This window comes from Aquarana catesbeiana, linkage group LG03, assembly GCF_042186555.1.
Source record: "Aquarana catesbeiana isolate 2022-GZ linkage group LG03, ASM4218655v1, whole genome shotgun sequence".
Taxonomy (NCBI): domain Eukaryota; kingdom Metazoa; phylum Chordata; class Amphibia; order Anura; family Ranidae; genus Aquarana; species Aquarana catesbeiana.
In genome coordinates, this window is record NC_133326.1 from 319259479 (window position 1) to 319285112 (window position 25634).

General features: G+C 41.8%; 1 protein-coding gene across 2 annotated transcripts in view; it reads left to right on the forward strand.

The window, feature by feature from the left end:
* Positions 1–25634, forward strand: part of TCP11L2 (t-complex 11 like 2) — a 97954-nt gene that overhangs the window by 69244 nt on the left and 3076 nt on the right. For both annotated transcript variants that reach the window (XM_073620395.1, XM_073620394.1), the window contains exons 2-9: positions 608–775; positions 1918–2050; positions 7622–7742; positions 9010–9230; positions 17271–17407; positions 21810–21991; positions 22112–22287; positions 23653–23825. In XM_073620395.1, coding sequence (XP_073476496.1) covers positions 616–775; positions 1918–2050; positions 7622–7742; positions 9010–9230; positions 17271–17407; positions 21810–21991; positions 22112–22287; positions 23653–23825 — 1303 coding nt within the window. In that variant the 5' untranslated portion in view covers positions 608–615. The remainder of the gene's footprint in view (positions 1–607; positions 776–1917; positions 2051–7621; positions 7743–9009; positions 9231–17270; positions 17408–21809; positions 21992–22111; positions 22288–23652; positions 23826–25634) is intronic.

Consider the following 25634-nt stretch of genomic DNA (forward strand, 5'->3'; position numbering starts at 1 on the left):
AGATGCACCCCAATTATACTCCGTACTCTAAAACTCCAACCCCCCCCCCAACTACCAGTTACACTTCAGTATTTTGCAGGAGCAGGATGCACCCCAATTACATTAGGTACTCTATTATGCAGGATGTACCGCAATTACACTCAGCAAATGCACATCAATGTAGGCAGTAAACATAGATCAGAGGGGTGCAATCACCCCCTCCAACACCCTGTGTAACATCATTTTATGGGTGATCCTTCACCATAAAAAGAAAAAACTGTCGTTGGATGAAACAAAAGATGCTGAATTTGGTTGTTCTCTAAATAATTGCAAGGCAGTGACATTTACTCTTTTTATTCTGAACAGGCATATTTCACATATTATTTGCACCTCATGTTGCCTGATGCTATCTACATACAATTTCAGTTCTGCATTTCGGGAAATAATTCAACATGAAGGCATTTTTCAGCCACACTTTTTTTTGTTTATTGGCTCTAATTCATTGCAGTAAACCTTGGGACCTTTGTCTGGCCATTGTCCTTTCAATGACTGGCTTTACAGTAGTATTTTTAACCTGAGCTTTCTTCCCTATTGAGGCCATTCATATGCTGGACTTCTTTGTTTACAGCAACTAAAATGCCATACAGTGACGAAAAAGCCTTTGGAAATGAGGACCACCTAAGTGATTCGGACACATCTCGCCTCTCTGAGAGCATGGCCTGTTCATCTTGTGACAGCGATTCTCCACGGGATAGTTTTACCAGTGATTCTTCAAGCAAGCATGCTTCCCCTGTGTGTAAGTGCCTATTAGGCTGTAGTCATTTGTCATTAGCCAATCATAACCTTGGTGTGACAATTTGATATCCATAGGTATGGAAACTTACCGTGTATCAGTTTCAGGGGAATGTGAATGTTCCTAATAAGCATTCTAACAGTGTGAATGGTTTACTGTAGCCACAGCAACTGATTCATATTACGTTGGACATGCCCAGGCAGCCTTCTTGTGTCTTGAATAATGTGCCACTATAAGCATTTAAAGTGAAACTATCATTAAACTTTATTTCTTATGAATCAATGGTGCATATGTCAACATTAGCAAAACATATAATTTATTCTAAATAATAAAGTACCTCTTGTTCACAATGAATAAAAAAATGCTGCTTCTGAGCTACCTAAAGCCTAGGCACCCTAATGGTATAGCACAGTGGTCTCCAAACTTCGGCCCACGGGCCGGATGTGACCCTTTGCTTATTTTTATCTGGCCCTTGGGGCACTGTTACTCCCACTGAAATGAGGAACTAATTCTTCTATGATCACCAATGATGAGGCACCATTCCTCCCACTGACACCAACATTGGGGCACTATTTCTTCCATGGACACCAATGATGGGGCACTATTCCTTCCACTGACCTCAATGATGAGGCATATTTCTTCCCACTAATACCAATGATGGGGCACTATTTCTCCATCTACTGACGAGTGCTATGTAATTTTCACCCCTGACCCCCAAGCCTAAGACATGGTCTACTCCCACTGATGCTGGGGCATTTTCTGCTCTTACTACAGTCCGGCCCCTGTAAAGTCTGAAGGATCATAAACTGGCCCTTTGTTTAGAAATTTTAGAGACCCTTGGTCTAGCACATAACAAGGAAAAATCGCTAGGTATAAAGTATGCTTTCATTGCTTCTCCTGCTCCAAATGCTGGGCAGTTAGTTCTCTTGGTTCTATTGGCCAATAGGAATGTGTCTGGTAGAGCAGGTCAGCATTCTGGCACGGGGAAAAATGTAAGCTGCAAGAGGTACGTGCAGGAACCTATAGGTGTCTGCATGCTATTTCTTTATACCTGATAGCAGGTAAGTGTTACTTACTAATTTTCCTAAGGAAACTCATTTATTTGTCACCATTTTGGAAACATTGTTTGTACTGTTTGTTTCTAGCAAGTCCACCAAAGACAGCGACACTTGATGAAATTATGTCAACCACAAGAGATCTGTCAAACTTAATACTGGCCCATGAAATTGTTGCAAATGAGAACTTCCACATGGAGAACGTTGATCCACCTAAAAACAGGTATTGGTGAAACTAAAATCTCATCTTTAAAGCTATAGCAAGTGTGTGGGCATTTGCCTAAATACAAACTCCACCTCAGGGAGTTTAATACTGGGCATAGATGGACTTTTCCCCTGTTTAACTATATTGTGAGATTTCAGATCTGTACATACTCAGGATTACTGGGTACCCATCGAAACCTTGATTTCTAATTCTGAGCAGTCTTACTTTAAACTGTGTTCCACAGTATGGCTTGGTAAATAACCCCTTGCAAGGAGAAAAATGCAGTATTAACAAAATACCATCTTGTACTGGCCTGGTTTCAGTAAAGTAAATTCTGATGGTTACTATGAATAACTGTGTGTCGCTTCTTGCTGTTCATGGAATATGCCTATCGCCAAATCCGATATCAAACTTGGCAACTTATGTGACTTTCACTGTATATTTACAGCTCTTCTGAAAGCTCAGTATTGCACAAATGAATCTATCATTACAAATCACACTTCATAAGATTCAGTTGAAGGTTTGGCAACATTCCCAAATTTACATTCCTGCCATCAATAAAAAAAAAACAAAACACTGCTGTGAGCTCCATAAAGTCAAGTGCCACCTAGTTGCACCAAGTGCATTGTGAGTGTTTGCCACCAATCATACACGCTTCATGTTTGCTACTTCAGCCTCGAGTCAATCAATTCCCCTATATGAGCTAAGCCACGTGCTTGGAGGAATCTCCACTGCCGATTATTGTATTCGGGCAACCACAGCACCCAAGGTTGCCTGAAAACCTGAACAGCGACTGTACCTGATAGGATGCATTCACTTTTTAGACGATAATTTTCCATCTGTCTCAGCCAATTTTTAAATTGACTTTTGTAGTGCTGACAGTGCCACCCACAGCTCAAATTTAGGACAGTTCAGCAGGAATCAGATGAAATTCGAGCCATGTATGGCCAGCTTGGGTCTGTTGTCTTCAGTCAGCCAGAACCTACCCTTGAGATAAGAAATGTCAGCAAGAGGCATAGGTTGCGTATGGAACAAGCTGTCGTGGCTTCCCCATGTGCTTGATTAATTACAAAATATACTGAGACACAAGGATTCTAAATCATTAACACACATCGATAAGATTATAGGGCGAGCCAGGCCTTCCCGTTCAACGTCAGTGCCTGACCTCAAATGCGCTTCTGGAAGTTTGGTCAAACATTCCCATAGATCAGGGGTCTCAAACTGGCAGCCCTCCAACTGTTGCAGAATTACAAGTCCCATGAGGCATTGCAAGGCTGACAGTTACAAGCATGGCTCCCACAGGCAGAGGCATGATGGGACTTTTAGTTCTGCAACAGCTGGAGGGCCGCCAGTTTGAGACCCCTGCCATAGACACAATCCTAAACCTTGTGGACAGCCTTCCCAGAAGAGTTGAAGCTGTTACAGCTGCAAAGGGTGGGCAACTCAATATTGAACCCTACAGACTAAGACTGGGATGCCATTAAAGGTTATGTGCATGTAAAGGCAGGCGTCCCAATACTTTTGACAAGATAGTGTATGTTTAGGGAACTCAGAGTCTCCTTAAAGCGGAGTTCCAGGCAAAAATTGAACTCCTTTACAAAACGTAAGCATACCCCACCCCCTTTGTGAATATCTTTTTTTTCCCTCATACCTTTTTATCTTTATATTTTCTCCGGGACTTCAGTCCCACGGCGCTGCGGTGACGTACTTCACTTCCTCTGGTTATTCCCCCCCCCCCCATCCCTGTTGCCTTCAGGGACCTGTGTGTCCCAGAAGATGATGGAACGACTTCGCGCAATGTGCAGTAAACTTCCTGTTTTCCCTTAGTTAGGATGCCGGCGCCTGCACACGGGTCGGCTTTGGGTGTTGACATTGTTGGCTCCCTGGACAGGTAAGTGTCCTTATTTTAAAAGTCAGCAACTACAGTATTTGTAGCTGCTGACTTTTAACTTTTTTTTTTTTTTTTTTTTTTTACCCAGGCTGGCACTCCACATTTAAGCTGAACATGCACAGTAAAATTTCTCTTTCACCCCACAGATTGAATTGATCAATTCCTCTAGCCACACTAAACAGCATGGATGAGAGAATCTCTCTTGCCGGCTATTGTATTGTGCAGCTGACGATCGTGGCTTTTCCACCCTACTCCTTCGATTTCAGATTGAAGAATGTCGGACCAGAAGGTGCTAACAGAAGCATCCCTGGCTTACATTTCAGCCACTTCATTAGGAACTGGTCAAAATGTATTAAGTGTATGGCCAGCCTAAGGTTAATATTTTCCACATCAAAAAATAGGAAGTTTCCCCAGGGGTTTTTTTAGCAGCAAAGAATTTGTATAAAAGTAGTTGATGTAAAAAATCATTTAACAGACAATAATAATTTCAAATGAACAATAACGAATCATCCATATAGGTAGTGCGACACAAAAACAAACATGGAACATCACCCATAGCAAGGAACACCCTATGTACAAGCATTGTTTGCCAATTTTATTCATGACGTATGTATCCACATGAAAAACCCTGATGCTTTTCGACCCTTGTGATTTTTCGGTCTCTTCAGGGGTATTTTTATTGTAGGAAAATATCAAAATAAAAAGTCATTGGATATAAAAAAAAAAAAAAAAAATTTAAGTATAGCATTTCGAATTGAGCAAAATTATACCTCCATACACATAGAGGTATAGTTAACAATGGTTGGATGAAGACGTAAGGATGTATCGCACAAACCAGCATTGCAGGATTGTAGTTGTCCAAAGATCCCATCGCTGCCGCACATCACCCCCCCCCCGCGTCCTCTGGGTGGGCGCATAGTCCACCAAGCTTGCAGGGGGCCACGTTCTAGGACCCGGAGAGGAGGATGGGGGGTAAAACACCTGCAGATGGACATGCAAAGACTTTTTGTAAGTAATCGTTTAGATAATGTTGGAGGAGTGTATAGAAGTGCTTGGCAGCTGTAGGCTGGTTGTTATTTGGTCACTAGTGGATTCATGTTATAGAAAAATTAATTAAGTTATACATAACATAACGTAGTTTATTCGTTAGTTGGATTGGTTATAAAAAGGGTTGGCTAACAGTGAAGAAAGGTTGAGTGGGGGGTGGGGTGTGGTAATGTGATTAGTAAAGTGAAAGTGCGTGATGTGGGATTGACTGATTATGGGGCAAAACAAGTGTAAAAGTGAAGAGAAAAAAAAAAAAAAACACTAAAAAACAGAAAAACAATTGTTAAAAGTATAAACAGTTGTATGTGAGAAGAAAAGGGGGAATAGGTTAAATGAAATGATGAAAGTGAGATGGATTTAGGTGCCAAAAAACAAGTGATGTGACACTGAATAGTATATACGGTACGCAAGGTAAGAGTATATGACTAAGGTTTTTACTACATAGGAATGATGGTGTGAAGTGAAAAAAATCACGATGTTGGAAAATGGGTATAACTCAAGTATATAGATTAGCCAGTCAAACAGCATTCCAAAAAGCTGCACTTACCAAGCACTCCATCAGTTTTGTATTAGTATATGACAGCATTACCAGGGAACACCTCAGGATCTCCTGGGAGCTGTGGGGTTTTAAAGTGTCTGCATGATTGTCCATTGTCTGCAGGTGTCAGGCCCCTCCCCATCCACCCTCCCAATGGGTCTGCGGCGCCAAAAAGGCATCGTTCGCGTGGTCCCCTCGGCGTTCCGGAAGGCATGGCCCCGGCATGAGTCGTCGCCTCCGACGCAAAAGCGCGACGTCATTGACAGTCCGGTGGCGATTACGGGACGCCGCCGGCACGGAGAGGGCTCCCCACGGTGGCACGGGGGGGGGCGGGTAGGGTGAAGACGACTCAACTGTAGGGAAACACGCATTGGGGAGAATCGCAGAACGCAACCGCATCTCCCCACCGTGCTGGGAAGTGGGGCGGAAAAGAGGCACCCACCCAATGTCACAGGGCTGAACACAACGGCCCGCACCTGGAGGATGGACAAAGTAAAACACTGCAATGCCTGCAAACTGATGAAAAAAGTGTGGGGGGGGGAATAGCTTTTTGCACCCCAAGAAAAAGGATTTGCTCCTATGCTCAAACAGTGATTCCACATGTCTGCAGACCCTTTAAAACCCCACAGCTCCCAGGAGATCCTGAGGTGTTCCCTTTTAATGCTGTCATATACTAATACAAAACTGATGGAGTGCTTGGTAAGTGCAGCTTTTTGGAATGCTGTTTGACTGGCTAATCTATGTACTTGTGTTATATCCATTTATTTTCATTTTCCAACATCGTGATTTTTTTCACCTTACACCATTATTACTATGTTGTAAAAACCTTAGTCATATCCTCTTACTTTACGTACCGTATATACTATTCCGTGTCACATCACTTGTTTTTTGGCACCTAAATCCATCTCACTTTCATAATTTCATTTCATTTAACCTATTCCCCCTTTTCTTCTCACTTCACATATACAACTGTTTACATTTTTAACACTTGTTTTTCAGTTTTAAGTGTGTTGGGTTTTTTTTTTTTGTTTTTTATTTCACTTTTACACTTGTTTTGCCCCATCAGTCGATCCCACATCATGCACTCTCACTTCACTAATCACATCACTACACCCCACCCAAGCACTTCTATACACTCCTCCAACATTATCTAAACGATTACTTACAAAAAGTCTTTGCATGTCCATCTGCAGGTGTTTTACCCCTCATCCTCCTCCTCCGGGTCCTAGAACGTGGCCCCCTACAAGCTCGGTGGACTATGCGCCCACCCGGAGGACGCGGGGGGGATGTGCGGCAGCGATGGGATCTTTGGACAACTGCAATCCTGCAATGCTGGTTTGTGCGATACATCCTTACGTCTTCATCCAACCATTGTTAACTATACCTTTATGTGTATAGAGATATAATTTTGCTCAATTCGAAATGCTATGCTTACATTTTTTTTTTTTATATTGTCCAATGACTTTAATTAGATACTTTGATATTTTCCTAGAATATAAATCCCCCTGAAGAGACCGAAAAATGGCAAGGGTCGAAATACATCAGGGTTTTTCATGTGGATGCATACGTCATAAATACGATTGGCAAACCATGCTTGTACATAGGGTGTTCCTTGCTATGAGTGATGTTCCATGTTTGTTTTTGTGTCGCATTACCTATATGGATGATTCATTATTGTTCATTTGAAATTATTATTGTCTGTTAAATGATTTTTTACATCAACTACTTTTTTATACAAATTCTCTGCTGCTAAAAAAACCCCTGGGGAAACTTCCTATTTTTTGTATACATTTGGTTTATTCAGCTTTAGGGGCTCCCACATTTGTGTTTTCCCTTCTATATATTTTCCCCATCAAAACATTCCCCTTGATTGCCTGTAGGTAAAAGGAGAGGCTTTTAGTATTATGCTTCGCTATTCTGCTGACCCAATTCTGCCTGATGTTTCTGCTATGTTTTAAACTGTAAAGAAGATTGAACAGGTCTAACAAGTACAGCCTGAATTTCTGAGAGGCAGAAAATGAGACATGACATTAAAAAAAATCACTTTTTTTGTCTTGCTGGGAAAATCTAAACGTGTATTATAACCCCCTTTTGTCACTGATATGTTTAACAGCTTAGAAAGGAGGGTAAAGGAGATTGTTCACAAAGCATTCTGGGACTGTTTGGAGTCAGAACTTAAAGAAGATCCTCCCCAGTATGAACATGCAATCAAACTTTTTGATGAGATAAAAGAGGTAAGTTTACTGCTGTATTTTAAAGTGGAACTTTACCCATAACAATTGGATACCAATTAATGTTCTTTAACAAAAGAACGTGCATGCCACAATTATAATTCTGCTACCAAAATTAGTGTGTGCTGCCATATGCCTTCAGTATGGCTCCTGTTTCTTCTTGCTGGAGGCTGCCATTTTGTTGAAGCCCAGAGCAGTCACTTCCTTAGGCCCCTTTCACTTACTGATGTTACACTCTGCAGTGCTCTGAGAGCTGATTAGAGGGAAAGGACACGCACCCCTTCACACAGCAACAGAGCTGAGGCTGTCAATCTGCTGGAGGACACCCTCAATTTTTTTTTCTCTAGGTGTCTGGGAAACTTGTCAGAAGTGATTCATGCAGATCGAGAAATGAAGCAACAGACAGAAATGACACTTAGTGCTCCTAACTGAGACAAGTACACACTATGCAGGGCAGCAGAGTTTGTCCGGTCACCACTCTGCTTTTTTTTTTTTCTCCCTTTCTAATCTGTGTTTCCTCCACACAGTCTGTGCCATTCCTGTTCCTTTCTTTCCTCTTAAGGAACTGTAAATCTTAAGGCTGTCAGCTGATCGGCCTTTATTAGTTCTGATTTTAGGCACAGTGTCGAGGATAGAAAGCAACTGAGAATGTGCAGAGCAGGGTGACACAGGGCCCTATTGGATTTTAACCAGTTTCCACCTGCCCACAGTACATTTATTGTGGGCGGGGGGGCATGGGCAGGCTGGATCACGTACATTTACGTGATTCAGCCTGTTGCGAGTTAGGGGTGCGCATGCACACACTCCTGCTAACCAGCTCCGTCACTGGCTACAGCAAGATTTTGTCAGCAGGTCCCAGCCAATGATTTATGGCTGACATCGGCTCAGTCGTGAATGCTCTGGTCGTGAAGGAGCTCAAGTGGTTAAACAGTAAAAGCCAGCATGAAGTGCTCTACCAGGACTTGTTCTTCTGACTAAAGTTCCACTTTAATTTTATCAAACAGTGCAAACAAAAATCCTGTTTGGTAGGTATATATGGCTGAAGTGCCTGCTTCCTCCAACTCTACTAAAAGTCGCATCAAGCTTTCTGCAATGTGGATTTTGGTCTTGTAAACCAGTAGTAGACAGATATACAGTACATCCATTGCCATTTGACATTTTTATCTCTATTTATTTATCTTTTTGTGCAATGGTGGGATCTTCCCTTTTTTTTTTTTTTTTTTTTTTTTCAGCATTTTCAACATTTTGTAATGTTATTTCTGTATTGCAGATCTTGCTTTCCTTTCTATCGCGGGGTACAAACAGACTACGGACCCAGATCTGCGAAGTTTTAGATGTGGACCTAATAAGGCAGCAAGCGGAGCATAATGCGGTTGATCTCCCCAAACTTGGAAGTTATATTATTAACATAATGGGAAAATTATGTGCTCCAGTCAGAGATGAAGATGTAAAAAAGTTGAAAGCCACTGGTGACATTGTGCAAATGTTGAGGTGAGTTCGCTGTCATTCAGTCTTATGGTCCTATTTGTTTAAAATATGTATACTTGTTACAATATTGCTTTGTCATCATCCTAGCAGTTTGTTTGTTTTTTTAAATTTAGGATGCCTGAAGATAAGGCTAGCAGCTCTAGTGGATCAGAGGAATGTTGCCATCTGCAAAAATGGTGGCAACTAGATTCATGGGAACTTATTCGACTAGCAAAGCTTTAAGTATCCCAGACCCCATAGCTGAGCAAGGGTATTAAAGTCTAAGTTCAGTTTTGGGGTGTAACGTGTTCCAGCACCCCCCCCCCCCCCCCCCCCGGGCCCCCACTTCCCTGTGACAGCAGACAGAGGTTCTTCTACCCCACAGTCACTGTCACATTCAAAATTGATGTGACTGTGCCAGGGCTTTGCCCGCACAGCTGCGTCATTCATTCAGGGATCTGTGAACGAAGAAACTACAGGTCCTGTCTGCCACCACATCAGATGGACTTGTAGCTCTGAATGGACTATGTGAGCGCTGATGAGCACTCCCATGGTCCACTGACACTTCCTCCAGCTTTCTAACAGCTCGTACAGAGGTAGGAGCAGAAAGCTTGAGGTCGTGTCTGCAGCAGCCTGACATTGCACCCACAATCCACTGATCAATGGGTGCAATGCTTTGCATGCTTCTGTAGGAAAACATAATAAATGTGCATTTACTATTTTTTCTGAAAGGTGAACTTATCCTTTAAAAGTACTTTGCTGTCCAAAAATGTGTCTGTGGACAAATCTAAATAACTGTTTTATATTATCTATCTTTTGACTTTCCTAGAGGTTTCTTGTCATTGTTACTGAGGCTTGATAATGCCCCTTCAATTTTAAAACTGCTTGTCCTTCTAGTAAAGTGTGCATGTGTGCTTTGTCATAGAGGTTGTGAGATATATATATATATATATATATATATATATATATATATATATATATATATATATATATATATATATATATATATATATATATATATATATATATATATATATAGGCAAATTACTTAAAGCGGTATAAAAGCCAAAATTAAAAATGTAATATATTGCAGCTTACCAATCATTAAATATGGTGGCTGCATTTGTTTTTATTTTTTTAGTCTATTTTCCCGCTGTTTTCACCTGGTGATCTAGCCAGTAACACATCTCCTCCTGTATTAGAGTGTCCCCCACTCTGGATGAAGGCGCACATTTGGACAGCACAGCATTCAGTCTGGTGGGAGGGGAGCAGATTTTAAATACACTAACAAACTGAAGCCAAATTCCTGCTCACACTTTATAATCGGTTACAGAAAACAGTTTTTTTTTCCCTTTTACTGCCAGTGTTAAAGTGGTTGTAAAAGGTGAAGGTTTTTTACCTTCATGCATGACGGTAAAAAACATTCAAAATGGTGGCACTCAGCAGCAGTTTCAAGCTTTTGGATGTCTACTCAAGGGAGGTTTTACATGTAAATAAATGTTAACTGATCAAAAAATGATATGGGAAGTTTGTTGTAAAAATAGTCTGACTGTGTCTTTTTAACGTATACCTTCCATGTGAGAATAATGGAAGTTACAACTGCTGACCTTTCCATTTTAAAATGCTGGTTTTCTAGCTGTCATGCTTAGTCTTTAGCGTCAAGGTTAAGCTTTTGATTTGAACAGGTATAAAGATCAGGAATGCTGACACTCACTTACATCATGCCTCCACACTTCTCTCATGACAGGTGTTCTTTAATGCTGGAGTCTACAAGACAAGAATGTGATGGGTAGCTAGCTAGACTGAGATTCCAGTTCAAAATGGACTGACCTTCAGTTATAAGGGCCGGTTCACACAGCTGCGATGTGGGAACCCTGCGAATCCACTGCGGCTTCCCGCATCGCATGTTTCCCAGCGGCAGTTCACACTGCCCTATGTGAACTGCTGGGAGTGTCAGGTAAAAGTTATTGACAAACCCAAATCATTTGCATATTACAGTGCGATCTGCAAACTCGGACAGGAATCGGATCGCATGGGTGTGAACACCCATACGATACGATTCTGCTGCGGACAAAAAAAAGGGTCCTGCGGTGAGTTTGCTGCAAAATCAGCCATACGATCTTTATGTCTGAAATCTCATCGCACAGAGATCGCATGTGATTTTTTTTTTTTTCACTGCAGTGTGGTGCGAATCACATCCGATCTCTGACATCGCACCAGTGTGAACCGGTCCTAATACAGCCTATTTTCTGTATGTGCTGAATGAATGAAAAGGTAAGAGCACACGACGCACAATATATAACACTTGGGATACAAAGCTGGCTCTCTCTTGTGTTACAAACTGATAAGATCAATAGAAAGTTCTTTTGAGCTAGCTAGTTTTCATCTTCCCCAAAGGTCATTCCCTGAATTCAGAAAGCCCAAGTGCTTATCTATTAATAGTGTTGAGCTCGACCATATTTAAGAAGTGTTAGGAGAGCTGCAGGTTTATTTTTGTCCTATGTGAATCGAGCTTCATGTCAATCATGCTTTTCAGCGGTACTCCTAGGCAATGAGGGAAAGGATGACTAATTCTGTTATTTTGAGTGGGCCAAGATCAAACAAAAAGCTGTCCAATAAAATCTTGCGAGTTCGAATATTGTTTCCTAAAGGACAATAGCCCTTTTAGTTTATAAAGACAAACAAAGGCATACAGCTCACCCCTTCCTGTGCTTTCACCACTCCCTGGCAGTGCAAATGTCTTCTCCGAAGACGCACTACAATATAACACAAAAAGATAGCAGCACTCATGCAGTTCCTCCAAAATCTTTTTACCTTATGTCACTTTTATTTCACAAACATTTGTATTAATTGTTAAGAAAATTCATGCAAATGTTGTAAATTGAACCATTTTAACATTTTAAGATCATACCAATGCAATATGAATAGGAGCAGTAATGAGTGAAACTAGTAACCAAGAAGAACATGGACTCGGGTGCATAGAATGCGACATGAAACCAGTTGCTTTCAATCATGTTCATGGCTTGGGAGGAAGACATACAGGTTTTATTGTCAAAGCTTAATTGAACAAGTTGACGTTAGAAGCTGATTGGCTACTATGCACAGCTGCACCAGATTTTAAGTGTTCCAGTTCTAGTAAATCTCCCCCATTATGTCACTTTTAGTGAAACTGCCCTTTTCAACCTCTTCAATACTGGGCACTTTCACCCCCTTCCTGCCCAGGCTATTTTTCAGCTTTCAGAGCTGTCGCAATTTGAATGCCAATTTTGCGGTCATGCAACACTGTACCCAAATGAATTTTTAATCATTCTCTTCACACAAATAGAGCTTTATTTTGGTGGTATTTTATTCACTGCTGGGTTTTTTATTTTTTACAAAACAAAAAAGACCAATTTTAAGAAAAAAAAAAAAAGAAAAAGTTTTTCTTAGTTTCTGTCAGTAAATTTTGTAAATAAGTAATTTTTCTCCTTCACTGATGGGCGCTGACGAGGCTGCACTGATGGGCACTGATGGGCGCTGACGAGGCTGCACTGATGGGCACTGATAAGTGGCATTGATGGGCAGCACTGATGGGCACTGATTGGTGTCACTGATGGGCACTGCTATGGCTTTACTGTAATCAGGGCACTGATTGCCCTGATTGCTTGCCCTGGTCTCCCCTGCAAGGAGGTGCTGCTGATTGGCTCTCCTCGCCACATACTCTGTCAGTGTGAGACGAGGAGAGCCAATTAACAGTGCTTACACATTTACATGTGGCCAGCTGTGATTGGACACAGTCAATCACATGGTTGAGGAGCCGCGTCATTGGCTTCTTATAGAGATTGGGCGCCGTCATTTGATGTCCAGCAGAACGAGAGCCGCACCGCTCCTCCGTCATTTGACGGTGGTGGGCGTCAAGTGGTTAAATAAATCTGCCAACATCCTGAGTGAAGCCACTATGGCGAAATAAATACATTTTTTTCCAATCCTGTGAACCTCACTGTGCCCTGCCGAGCACCAAACAGATTTTGCTTGAAAAATATTTCAGCCAGGTCCTCTTCCTAGTGGGCATGCAGACTTTGACCCCATTTACAGTGCACCAGGACAGTATTCACAGCGCTTCACTTTTTCCACATTTTGTTCTGTTACAGCCTTATTCCATCTTGCTTGAGGAGATTGTAGCCGTATTAATGCACTTGCGACAGAAACAATTGAGTACTGTCCGTGATACTTTTTTTTTTATTTCCACTAACAAAAAATGTTTAGAACAAGTTTTCCGGGTATGTCCCCTTCTTCAAGGTCCTAGCAGTACTGATTCACAAAAGTTCTAGCAGAATGTTAAGAAAAGTGACAATTTCTGTGGGAAAAGAAAGAAAGAGAACAAACACACACACAAATGCACATGGCAATGGCAATAGAACAAGCATAGCTAATGAGATAAGACAGAGGGAGAGCTATAGACTTGGGGTAGGGGGGGGGGATGACAGTCACAAATTCAATTCATTATTTTCCTCAAAATTCTACAAATAATACCCCATAATGACAACATGAAAAAAAGTTTGCTTGAAATATTTGCAAATGTATTAAAAATAAACGAAAAATGTATGTACATAAGTATTCAGAGCCTTTGCCATGACACTCAAAATGCAGATTGAGTCCATCCTGTTTCCACTGATCATCGTTGAGATATTTCTACAACTTGATTGACGTCCATCTGTGGTAAATTCAGTTGATTGGACATGATTTGGAAAGGCACACGCCTGTCTATATAAGGTCCCACAGTTAACAGTGCACGTCAGAGCACAAACCAAGCCATGAAGTCCAAGGAACTGTCTGTAGACCTCGGAGACAGGATTGTATCGCGGCACACATCTGGGGAAGGGTACAGAAAAATATCTGCAGCATTAAAGGTCCCAATGAGCACAGTGGCCTCCATCATCCATAAATGGAAGAAGTTTGGAACCACCTGGACTCTTCCTAGAGCAGGCTGCCTAGCCTAACTGAGCGATCAGGGGAGAAGGGCCTTAGTCAGTAAGGTGACCAAGAACCCGATGGTCACTCTGACAGAGCTCCAGCTTTCTCTGTGGAGAGACGAGAACCTTCCAGAAGAACAACCATCTCTAAATCACTCCACCAATCAGGCCTGTATGGTGGAGTGGCCAGACGGAAGCCGATCCTCAGAAAAAGGCACATGACAGCCCATCTGGAGTTTGCCAAAAGGCACCTGAAGGACCCTCGAATCATGAGAAACAAAATTCACTGGTCTGATTGAACTCTTTGGGCTGATTGGCAAGCGTCATGTCTGTAGAAAAACAGGCACCACTCATCACCTAGCCAATACCATCTTTACAGTGAAGCATGGGGGTGGCAACATCATGCTGTGGGGATGTTTTTCAGAGGCAGGAACTGGAAGACTAGTCAGGATCGAGGGAAAGATGAATGCAGAAATGTAAAGGGACATCCTTGATGAAAACCTGCTCCAGAGCACTCTGGACCTCAGACTGGGGTGAAGGTTCATCTTCCAACAGCACAACGACCCTAAGCGCACAGCCAAGATAACAAAGGAGTAGCTACAGGACAACTCTGTGAATGTCCTTGAGTGGCCCAGACTTGAACCTAATTGAACATCTCTGGAGAGATGTGAAAATGGCTGTGCACCAACGCACCCGATCCAACCTGATGGAGCTTGAGAGGTCCTGCAACGAAGAATGGGGAAAAACTACCCAAAAATAGGTGTGCTAAGCTTGTAGCATCATACTCAAAAAGACTTGAGGCTGTAATTGTTGCCAAAGGTGCTTCAACAAAGTATTGAGCAAAGGCTGTGAATACTTACAGTACCTTGAAAAAGTATTCATACCTCTTGAAATTTTACACGTTTTGTCATGTTAACCAAAAACGTAAATGTATTTTATGTGATAGAACAACACAAAGTGTCACATAATTGTGAAGTGGAAGGAAAATGATACACGGTTTTCAATTTTCTGCAAGTCTTTTTGGGGATGTCTCTACTAGCTTTGCACATCTGTAGAGTTACATTTTTGCCCATTCTTGGAAAAATAGCTCAAGCTCTCTTAGAATGGTTAGAGAGAGTCTGTGAACAGCAATTTTCAAGTCTTGCCACAGATTCTCATTGGGTTTAGGTCTGGACTTTGACTGGGCCATTTTAACACATGAATATGCTTTGCTCTAAACCATTCCATTGTAGCTCTGGCTGAATGTTTAGGGTCGTTGTCCTGCTGGAAGGTTAACCCCCTTCCCAGTCTCAAGTCTTTAGCAGACTCTAATGCCCTGTACACACGGTCGGATTTTCCGACGGAAAAAGTGCGATCGGATTGTGTTGTTGGAAATTCCGATCGTGTGTGTGGGCTCTATCGGACTTTTTCCGTCTGAATTTCCGACACACAAAGTTTGAGAGCAGGCTATAACATTTTCCGACAACAAAATCCGATCGGCTAAATTCCGATCGTGTGTACACAAATCCGACGCATAATGTGCCACGCATGCTCAGAATAAATTAAGAGACGAAAGTTATTGGCTACTGCCCCGTTTATAGTCTCGACGTACGTGTTTTACATCACCACGTTCAGAATGATCGGATTTTCCGACAACTTTGTGCAACCGTGGTGTATGCAAGACAAGTTTGAGCCAACATCCGTCAGAAAAAAATCCATGGATTTTGTTGTCGGAATGTCCGATCGTGTGTACACGGCATAACAGGTTTTCTTCTCAGATTGCCCTGTATTTGGCTCCATCCATCTTCCCATCACCTCTGACCAACTTCCCTGTCCCTGTTGAAGAAAAGCATTCCCACAACATGATGCTGCCACCATTATGTTTCACGGTGGGGATGGTGTGTTCAGGGAGATGTGCAGTGTTAGTTTTCTGCCACACATAGCGTTTTGCTTTTAGGCCAAAAACTTCAATGTTGGTCTCATCTGACCAGAGCACCTTCTTCCACATGTTTGCTGTGTCCCCCACATGGCTCCTCACAAACGGGACTTCTTATGGTTTTCTTTCAACAATGTTTTTTTCTTCTTGCCACTCTTCCATAAAGGTCAGATTTGTGGAGTGCACGACTAAAAGTTGTCCTGTGGACAGATTCTCCCACCTGAGCTGTGGATCTCTGCAGCTCCTCCAGAGTTACCATGGGCCTCTTGGCTGCTTCACTGATTAATGCTCTCCTTGCCTGGCCTGTCAGTTTAGGTTGACAGCAATGTCTTGGTAGGTTTGCAGTTGTGCCATACATACTCTTTCCATTTTCAGATGATGGATTAAACAGTGCTCCTTGAGATATATATAGATATATATTTTTTTTTTTTATAACCTAACCCTGCTTTAAGCTTCTCCAACTTTATGCCTGACTTGTCTGGTGTGTTCCTTGACCTTCATGATGCTGTTTGTTCACTAAGGTTCTCTAACAAACCTCTGAGGGCTTCACAGAACAGCTGTATTTATACTGAGAATAAATTATACACAGGTGGATTCTTTTTACTAATTGGGTGACTTCTCAAGGCAATTGGTTCCACTAGATTTTAGTTAGGGCTATCGGAGTAAAGGGGGCTGAATACAAATGCACGCCACACTTTTCAGATATTTGTAAAAAATTTGGAAGACCATTTTATCCTTTTCCTTCCACGTCACAATGTTATGTGCCACTTTTGTTGGTCTTTCACGTAAAATACGTTGACGTTTTTGGTTGTAACATGACAAAATGTGGGAAATTTCAAGAGGTATGAATACTTTTTTTCAAGGCCCTGTATTTTTTTTTTTTTTTTTTTTTTTTTTTTTTTTTTTTTATATAAATTTGCAAAGATTTTATTGTTTGTAGAATTTTGAGGAAAATAATGAATTTAGTAAATTTTGGAATAAAGCTATAACATAACAAAATGTGGAAAAAGTGAAGCACTGTGAATACTTTCCGGATGCACTGTGGATTTAAGTCAGGTTTTCTGGCTGGGCCATGACCATAAGTTACTGGATGGCTGGAGGCTGCCATGAGTATGAACCAAATTACTTTGATTTCTGTTTTGTTTGTTTCCCTTACTGTTAAAATGTTTTAACCTAACGTTTCTTGATATTCTTTAGGGATGTCTTTCATGTTCTGGACCTCATGAAAATGGATATGGTTAATTACACTATTCAGAATGTTAGACCACAGCTTCAGCGACAGTTAGCTGATTATGAAAGAGAAAAATTTCAAGACATCCTTGAAAAATCTCCTGGTAAGTTTAACCCTGATTGTGCCATTTCATGATAGCAAACTGTCTCTGTTCTCTTTTTTTTTTTTTTTTTTTTTTTTTTTAAAGGGGTTTTTCCACTTTTCCTTTCCTTCACCTTTCCTTTCTTTTCTGTGATGGTAAGTGCCGGTTCACACAGGGGCGGCACGACTTGCAGGTCGCCTCAGCGAGGCGACCTGCAAACGACTTCCGAGGCGACTTGCAAAACGACTTCTGTACAGAAGTCTATGTAAGTCGCCCCAAGTCGCCCCCAAAGTAGTACAGGAACCTTTTTCTAAGTCGGAGCGACTTGCGTCACTCCTATTAGAACGGTTCCGTAGCACAGAACGGGAGGCGACTTGTCAGGCGACTAGGTCGCCTGACAAGTCGCCCCTATGTGAACCGGCACTAAGTGTCCTGTCACACTACCCATCACTTTTATGCCCATCTGGTGTCCAATCACAGCTGTACAGACCCTATGCAGTCTGTGTAGACCAATGTCAGAAGTATAGTTGGGTCAGTCGGGTTAGATTATGATTACCGAATACTATAGTGTGAAAAAGAACTAAAGGTAACGGGCCAATAAATTATCTGAACTCCTGCTGCACCTCAAATTTAATAATAAACTAATGAATCAGTAAAAAAAAATATGTAAAGGGCACTATCTAGACCAGAAACTACAGTTAAAAAGCATTTAGAGATATATGTACAATCTTAATAATAAAGTGCACAATTCATTAGGTGTAAAAAGTATGTAATAACACTGTAAACAATTCTTCAGTTAATACTCCAACACCGTGCTCCTAAAGTGCAATGTGCTTCAAATGCCAAATGCAGTGACATTTCACCTGAAGTGATACTGAAATGCACTCACCTCAGTCAGCAAGTGACCATAAAGCATATGGATTAAGAAACTCCTCGTTTCATAGGCATAACCCCTTCAGAGATCTCCTCTCAATCTTTCCTCCATATGTGGATGAGGCGATGCTGATCAATTATGCAATGGAATATGGAAACTTTCTCCAATAATATGTTTATATCTTCTACTGAATTTTTCTGTCTCCCCTCACAGGACTCTGTAAAATAGGCTCTGCTACAAAGAGCCACAGAAGGCAGGTATAGTGCAATATTGCGCTTTTTTTTTTTTTTTTTTTTTTTTTTTTTTAATTTTAAAATTGCACTTACATAGTCCAGTAAGGAATGCAGCAGCACAAAAAAGCAGCCCAGGGTCTGTGGAAGCCAATCTGGTGAGTGCATTTCAGTATCATTTCAGGTGAAACGTCACTGCATTTGGAGCACATTACACTTTAGGAGCACGGTCTTGGAGTATTAACTGAAGAATTGTTTGCAGTGCTATTACGGACTTTTTACACCTAATGAATTGTGCACTTTATTATTAAGATTGTACATACAGTGGGGACGGAAATTATTCAGACCCCCTTACATTTTTCACTCTTTGTTATATTGCAGCCATTTGCTAAAATCATTTAAGTTAATTTTTTACGAAAATCAAACGAAATCAAAAATTATATTATGACTATAAATAATTATACCAAATAATAATATATAATTTGCTCAGTTGCAGAATTGTCGCTTTCGTTACTTTTAGTGTTTGATGACGGATCTCCCCAAAAATCACTATCACTCAATTCTGCAAGTGATTCTAATTTATTATCGCTGTTTTCTAGCTGGTCTAAAGCCACTTTTGATGTAAAGAGACAGTTTTGGTTGCTATGGACAATCTCCAGTTTCCAGGCAGAAAGAACAGTTTTTATAATATAAAACTGCATGCAGGACACTGGGCAGACCACTAGGGACAAAGGGGATGTGTAATTATTTGCTACAGTACTGTAATCTGTAAGATTACAGTATACTGTATCTATACTGTGTGTTTCACTTTTTGAATTTGGCGCCGAACTCCGTCCCCGTGTGTAGCAACGCTCGCAGGGGACGGAGCTCGGCACTGTGAATCGAGCGAGACACGGCGGCTCGCCGATCACAGCGGGGAGACATCGCAGGATCCAGGGGACAAGGTAAGTATCCTCTACATGGATCCTGCAATGCGATCCCGAGTCTGGCTCGGGGATACCGCTTTTGGTATTGAAAATCCACCCCGAGCCAGACTCAGGAATACCGCCAGGGGGATTAATGTACACGCAGCACCCCATATTGACAGAAAAACACAGAATTGTTGACATTTTTGCAGATTGAAATATCACATGGTCACATGGTCCTAAGTATTGAGACCCTTTGCTCAGTATTTAGTAGAAGCACCCTTTTGATCTAATACAGCCATGAGTCTTTTTGGGAAAGATGCAACAAGTTTTTCACACCTGGATTTGGGGATCCTCTGCCATTCCTCCTTGCAGATCCTTTCCAGTTCTGTCAGGTTGGATGGTAAACGTTGGTGGACAGCCATTTTTAGGTCTCTCCAGAGATGCTCAATTGGGTTTAAGTCTGGCTGGGCCATTCAAGAACAGTCACAGAGTTGTTGTTAAGGCACTCGTTCATTTTTTTTGCTGTGTGCTTAGGGTCGTTGGCTTGTTGGAAGGTAAACCTTCGGCCCAGTCTGAGGTCCTGAGCACTCTGGAGAAGGTTTTCGTCCAGGATATCCCTGTTCTTGGCCGCATTCATCTTTCCCTTGATTGCAACCAGTCGTCCTGTCCCTGCAGCTGAAAAACACCCCCACAGCATGATGCTGCCACCAACATGCTTCACTGTTGGGCCTGTATTGGACAGGTGATGAGCAGTGCCTGGTTTTCTCAACACATACCGCTTAGAATTAAGGCCAAAAAGTTCTATCTTGGTCTCATCAAACCAGAGAATCTTATTTTTCACCATCTTGGAGTCCTTCAGGTGTTCTTTTAGCAAACTTCATGCGGGCTTTCATGTGTCTTGCACTGAGAAGAGGCTTCCATCGGGCCACTCTGCCATAAAGCCTCCACTGGTGGAGGGCTGCAGTCATGGTTGACTTTCTACAACTTTCTCCTATCTCCCGACTGCATCTCTGGAGCTCAGCCACAGTGATCTTTGGGTTCTTCTTTACCTCTCCCACCAAGGTTTTTCTGCCCCGATAGCTCAGTTTGGCCGGACGGCCAGCTCTAGGAAGGGTTCTGGTCATCCCAAACGTCTTCCATTTAAGGATTATGGAGGCCACTGTGCTCTTAGGAACCTTAAGTACAGCAGAATTTTTTTTTTTTTTTTTTTTTTTTTTTTGTACCCTTGGCCAGATCTGTGCCTTGCCACAATTCTGTCTCTGAGCTCTTCAGGCAGTTCCTTTGACCTCATGATTCTCATTTGCTCTGACATGCACTGTGAGCTGTAAGGTGTTATATAGACAGGTGCGTGGCTTTCCTAATCAAGTCCAATCAGTATAATCAAACACAGCTGGAATCAAATGAAGGTGTAGAACCATCTCAAGAATGATCAGAAGAAATGGACAACACCTGAGTTAAATATGAGTGTCACAGCAAAGGGTCTGAATACTTAGGACCATGTGATATTTCAGTTTTTCTCTTTTAATAAATCTGCAAAAATGTCAACAATTCTGTGTTTTTCTGTCAATATGGGGTGCTGTGTGTACATTTAATGAGGAAAAAAAATGAACTGAAATGATTTTAGCAAATGGCTACAATATAACAAACAGTGAAAAATTTAAGGAGGTCTGAATACTTTCCATCCCCACTGTATATGAATTTTTAAATGTTTTGTAACCGTAGTTTCTGGTCTAGATAGTGCCCTTTACATATATATATTTTTTTTTTTTTTTTTTTTTTTTATTGAATACTATAGTGTACTCAATCTTTTGGATTATCTGCACAATGTATAAAAAATGCACACTCGTGCAATACAAAAAAAAAAAGCACAGATTCGATGGACCACCTATCGTTCTATTTTGTCTGTAGGCAACTTTAGGCTGGGTTCACACATAATTTTTAACCGCATCCAGTTAGCATAACATGTGAATATGACTGGCTTTCAATGGAGCCGGTTCACACGTGGTGGGCAGCCGTGGTGCGGTTTTGAAAAGGGTCCTGTGTGTTTTTGGGTCCGGTTCAGGTACGAATTCAGGTAACAAAAAAAATCGCACCTAAACCGGTAAACAGAAACACTCCAGACTTCGAACCGAAGCCGCATATGTGTAAACCCAGCCTTAGACAGCTGACAGAGTGACTACAGTAAGTGGCAGATTGCTTGTGCTATGTTGAGGACTGTGATAAACTAAACCAAGGGCCTTTCCATTACTACAATTGAAGCACCACTTAAATGCAGAAGTGAATAAACCCCTTTAAATTTGTAAACATGTGGAAAAATTGCATGTTTAGTGTCTTTTGTTGTTAAACTGGTCACGAAGATCTAAAAGTATAACACTGTGATGATCATGTACTATATATGTATCTTCCTTCAGATGCACTCAGTCAAACCACCAAATGGATTCAGCAATCTCTTAAACATGCAGCAGAAGCAAAGTCAGAAGAAAATGCAACCAAAGTAAATGGCGAGTCTGTAGATAACCTGAGTCCAACCTTGGTGCTTAATAGTGGTTTTGCTAAACTTCTGGATTTGGACTATGACAGTGCTGTGCCAGAGGTAAGTTACTATTGAAGTTATATTTTTGTAGACTTATATTATGAATCATCACTTTTTTTTTTTTTTTTTTTTTTTTTTTTTATTCATTATGTGTTGTGATCCTTATTTCTTCTTCTTTAGACACTGATTACAGATGACTTACGCATTCTTGATTTAAAGTACAAGCTGCATCAAGTTAAACTTGTAGCTTGCGTGTGTCTCATTACTCAGAATGTCATGGGTCCTTCTAACACTACTGCATTCATTGACCAAGTTAAAGATATTTCAGCTGTTTTGCTTCAAGGTGTTAGCAGCAGGTAAGCAAAAGAATAGTAAAAGGAAGTTGAGCAAAAATAGTAAAGCTCACAGGCATGTTTGATATTTTTTACTACAAGAAATATGGGATAAAGTTGGCCACACTACAGATTATTAAATGAACGTTCAAACAAATATTTGTACGAACATTGGTTTGAAAATCAAACAAATGTTCCCAAAATGAAAAATTTAGAACTTTTGAAAATTTTGTCTCTGCACCCCAACCCCAAAGCACGTTGTCCCCATGTTGATGGAGACAAGGGCCTCATCCCCACAACCGTGGCCGGTGGTTGTGGGGGTCTGTGGGCAGGGCGCTTACTGGAATCTGGAAGCCCCCTTTTAATAAGGGGGGGGGGCCCCCAGATAAAAAAAAAAAAAATGGTGTCCCCCGATGTAAATCCATCATCAATCACGCCGCAACCGGAAAAGATAAAAATAATAAAACTCTCCCGCCGACATGAAGGCTGGCTGCCTACTGCAGTCTCCGCTGTTTGACAGTTCTTCTACAGGTAAGGGACGGGGCCACCCGGCTATGTCACCTGGTGGCACCGTCCCTTCTAATGTCACGGACTGGTACATGCTGGCTCGGCAATGTCACAAGGGGGCAGTGCTACCAGGTGACCCCGCCCCTTACCTATAGAAGAACTGTCAAACGGCAGAGCCTGCAGTAGTCAGCCAGACTTTATGTGCAGCGTGATTGATGATAGATTTACAGCGGGGACACTATTTTTTTTTTTTTTTTAATAAAGGAATTGTCAAAAACTCTGTGTGTGTGTGTTGTGTTTTTTTTGGTTTTTTTATTACTTTTTTACACTTTTTTGGTGAATGGGTAGTGGTACAATGTATCTGATACTCATTCACATGGGGGGGGGGGCAGGATCTAGGGGCACCCTTGTTCAAGGGGGCTTCCAGATTCCGATAAGCCCCACGCCTGCAGACCACCACAACCATCAGCCATGGTTGTGGGGATGAGGCCCTTGTCTCCATCGACATGGGGACAAGGTGCTTTGGGGTGGGGTAGGCAGAGTCCCCCACCCCAAAGCACCCCCCCCCCCATGTTGAGGGCGTGTGGCCTGGTATGGTTCAGGAGAGGGGGGGGCGCTCGCTTGTTCCCCCAGACCCCCCCCACCCCCTGGTCCCTGACCTGCCAGGCTGAATGCCCAGGTAAGGGTCTGGTATGGATTTTGGGGATGGGCCTACGGCTTTTTTTTAAAAAACATTTAGTAACTGGGCCTATTTGTGCATCATTATCTGATGCCTATCAAGATGTAATAAAAATGATCAAAAGGTGAAGTGTAAATCTAAAATAAATGTAGTCAATAAATACATTTTTTTTTTTTTTGTTTTATTTCCCTTCAACATTACAGACATTTTAACTTGAAAGAGGCTCTCTATGCACTGAGTACTAAAATATGCTTTGAGATGAACAAGTCACTGACAGAGAGAGATCTACCTCCATTAAGCAGTGAGGTTGAGTCTGTCCTAATGGGGCAGATTTGTAGCCTTACTGAGAAAGATCATCCCATTTACAACTTGATTGGTGAGTTTTTGAATATTAAATACCAATATTTTATACTTTTGAAACATTATTTTGTTCTACTTTTATAGTACTGTTAATGGGAATTCTCTATCCTCAATTTTCATCCCAGAGAGGCTGGGATGACCCTTACTCACCTAAAATCCCACTGTAGATATTTTATATCTGCCTTTGGCATTTTTATTCCAAAAAGAGTGCAGCTTAAAGTGGTTGTAAACCCTCGCCTAGAATAAGGCTTAGCTATAGGTAGTGGAAATATCTCCTAAACGTGCGCCGTTTAGGAGATATTTCACTTGTAGTGCACCGATGGTGTAATCGGTGCATGCACTGTGAAGAAGCAGACCTCCGTGCCGTTTCTTCCCCCAGCATGTGCCTTTACTGACGGCTCCTGCATGCATGCGCGGGAGTGGTGTCACGTGGCTCCGGCCAGTCAAAGAGCCAGAGTCCGCGGCCCCTGGAAGGAAGAGGGGCTAAGATGGATGCAGCCTGCACAGGGGACAGCGATGAATTTGTTTGCAGGTAAGTGTCACATAAAGGGCTAGTATGCGATGCACTAGCCCATTATGCTTTTAATTTGCAGGGGGCAAAAGAGGGAGTAAAACCCATCAGGGTTTACTTCCTCTTTAAGGCCTGGTGTGCCCCATAGTTTTGAAGATTTATTTATTTTTTATTTTTTTTGAAGTAGTCATAGTAGAGGTTCAGTATGCATGATGTCATGTGGGCTTGATTTTTTTTAATCAGGAAGTGTGCTTGCTGACTAATGCCGTGTACACACGACCAGACTTTCCAGCAAAAAAGGTCCGACGGAATCATTCCGCCGGACATTCCGATCGTGTGTGGGCTTCATCGGACTTTTTCTTTCTAAAATTCTGACAGACCTAGAAATAGAACCTGTTTCATATCTTTCCGACTGAATCAGTTCCTATCGGGAAAACCGTTTGTATGCTAGTCCGACGGACCAAAAACGACGCAAGGGCAACTACTGGCTATTGAACTTCCTTTTTCTAGTCCCGTCGTACGTCATGGCTTTCTAAACGATTGGACTCTGGTGTGATCGTGTGTAGGCAAGTCCGTTTCAGTGGAACTCCTTCGGAACAACTGTCGGAGTCTATTCTGACGGAAAGTCCGGTTGTGTGTACGCGGCATAAGTGCTATGGGGGACAATGGGGGACACAGTGCTATGGGGGACAAGATAACTGCCTGGGAGATTAGTTGCATAGTTTTACAAAAGGAAAAAGTTAAAGCCCAACTCCAGCTAAAGTAAAAGTCCTCCCTTGCAGTGGGCCGTACCTACACTGCAAGGGTTACCTGCTTGTTTCTTTATTTCTGTTTAGAGGATAGTGAAAGTCCTTTTACTTACCGATTCTCCACTTGTCCGATAAACGCCGCTCCCCTACTTTTCGGCAGTGGCAACAACCTGTGAACTTTAGCACTGTAAAGCTTCTGTCAGCCTTCCCCTCTAGCTGAGCCAAAACATACAATCAAGGCTGTGTAAATCAAATGTGCATATTCTAACTACAAAAGTGGCATATCGTTTTTGAGATGGAGAGGGAAAGAGTTCTCAGTCAGGAAGTGACTGCTCTGGGCTTCAACAAAATAGTGGCCTCCAACAAGAAACTGGAGCAATGCTGGAGACAATTGACAGCACGCAATAATTTTGGTAACATAAAATTGTTAATGTGGAATGTACTGTATGTTCTTTTGTTAAAGAACAGCAATTGTTATGTGTTAAACATTGCTGCCTATCCCTCTGTATCTATTATAATGTATTAACTAACATCATCCAGTCAAATAATTATAATTTTTTTTTTT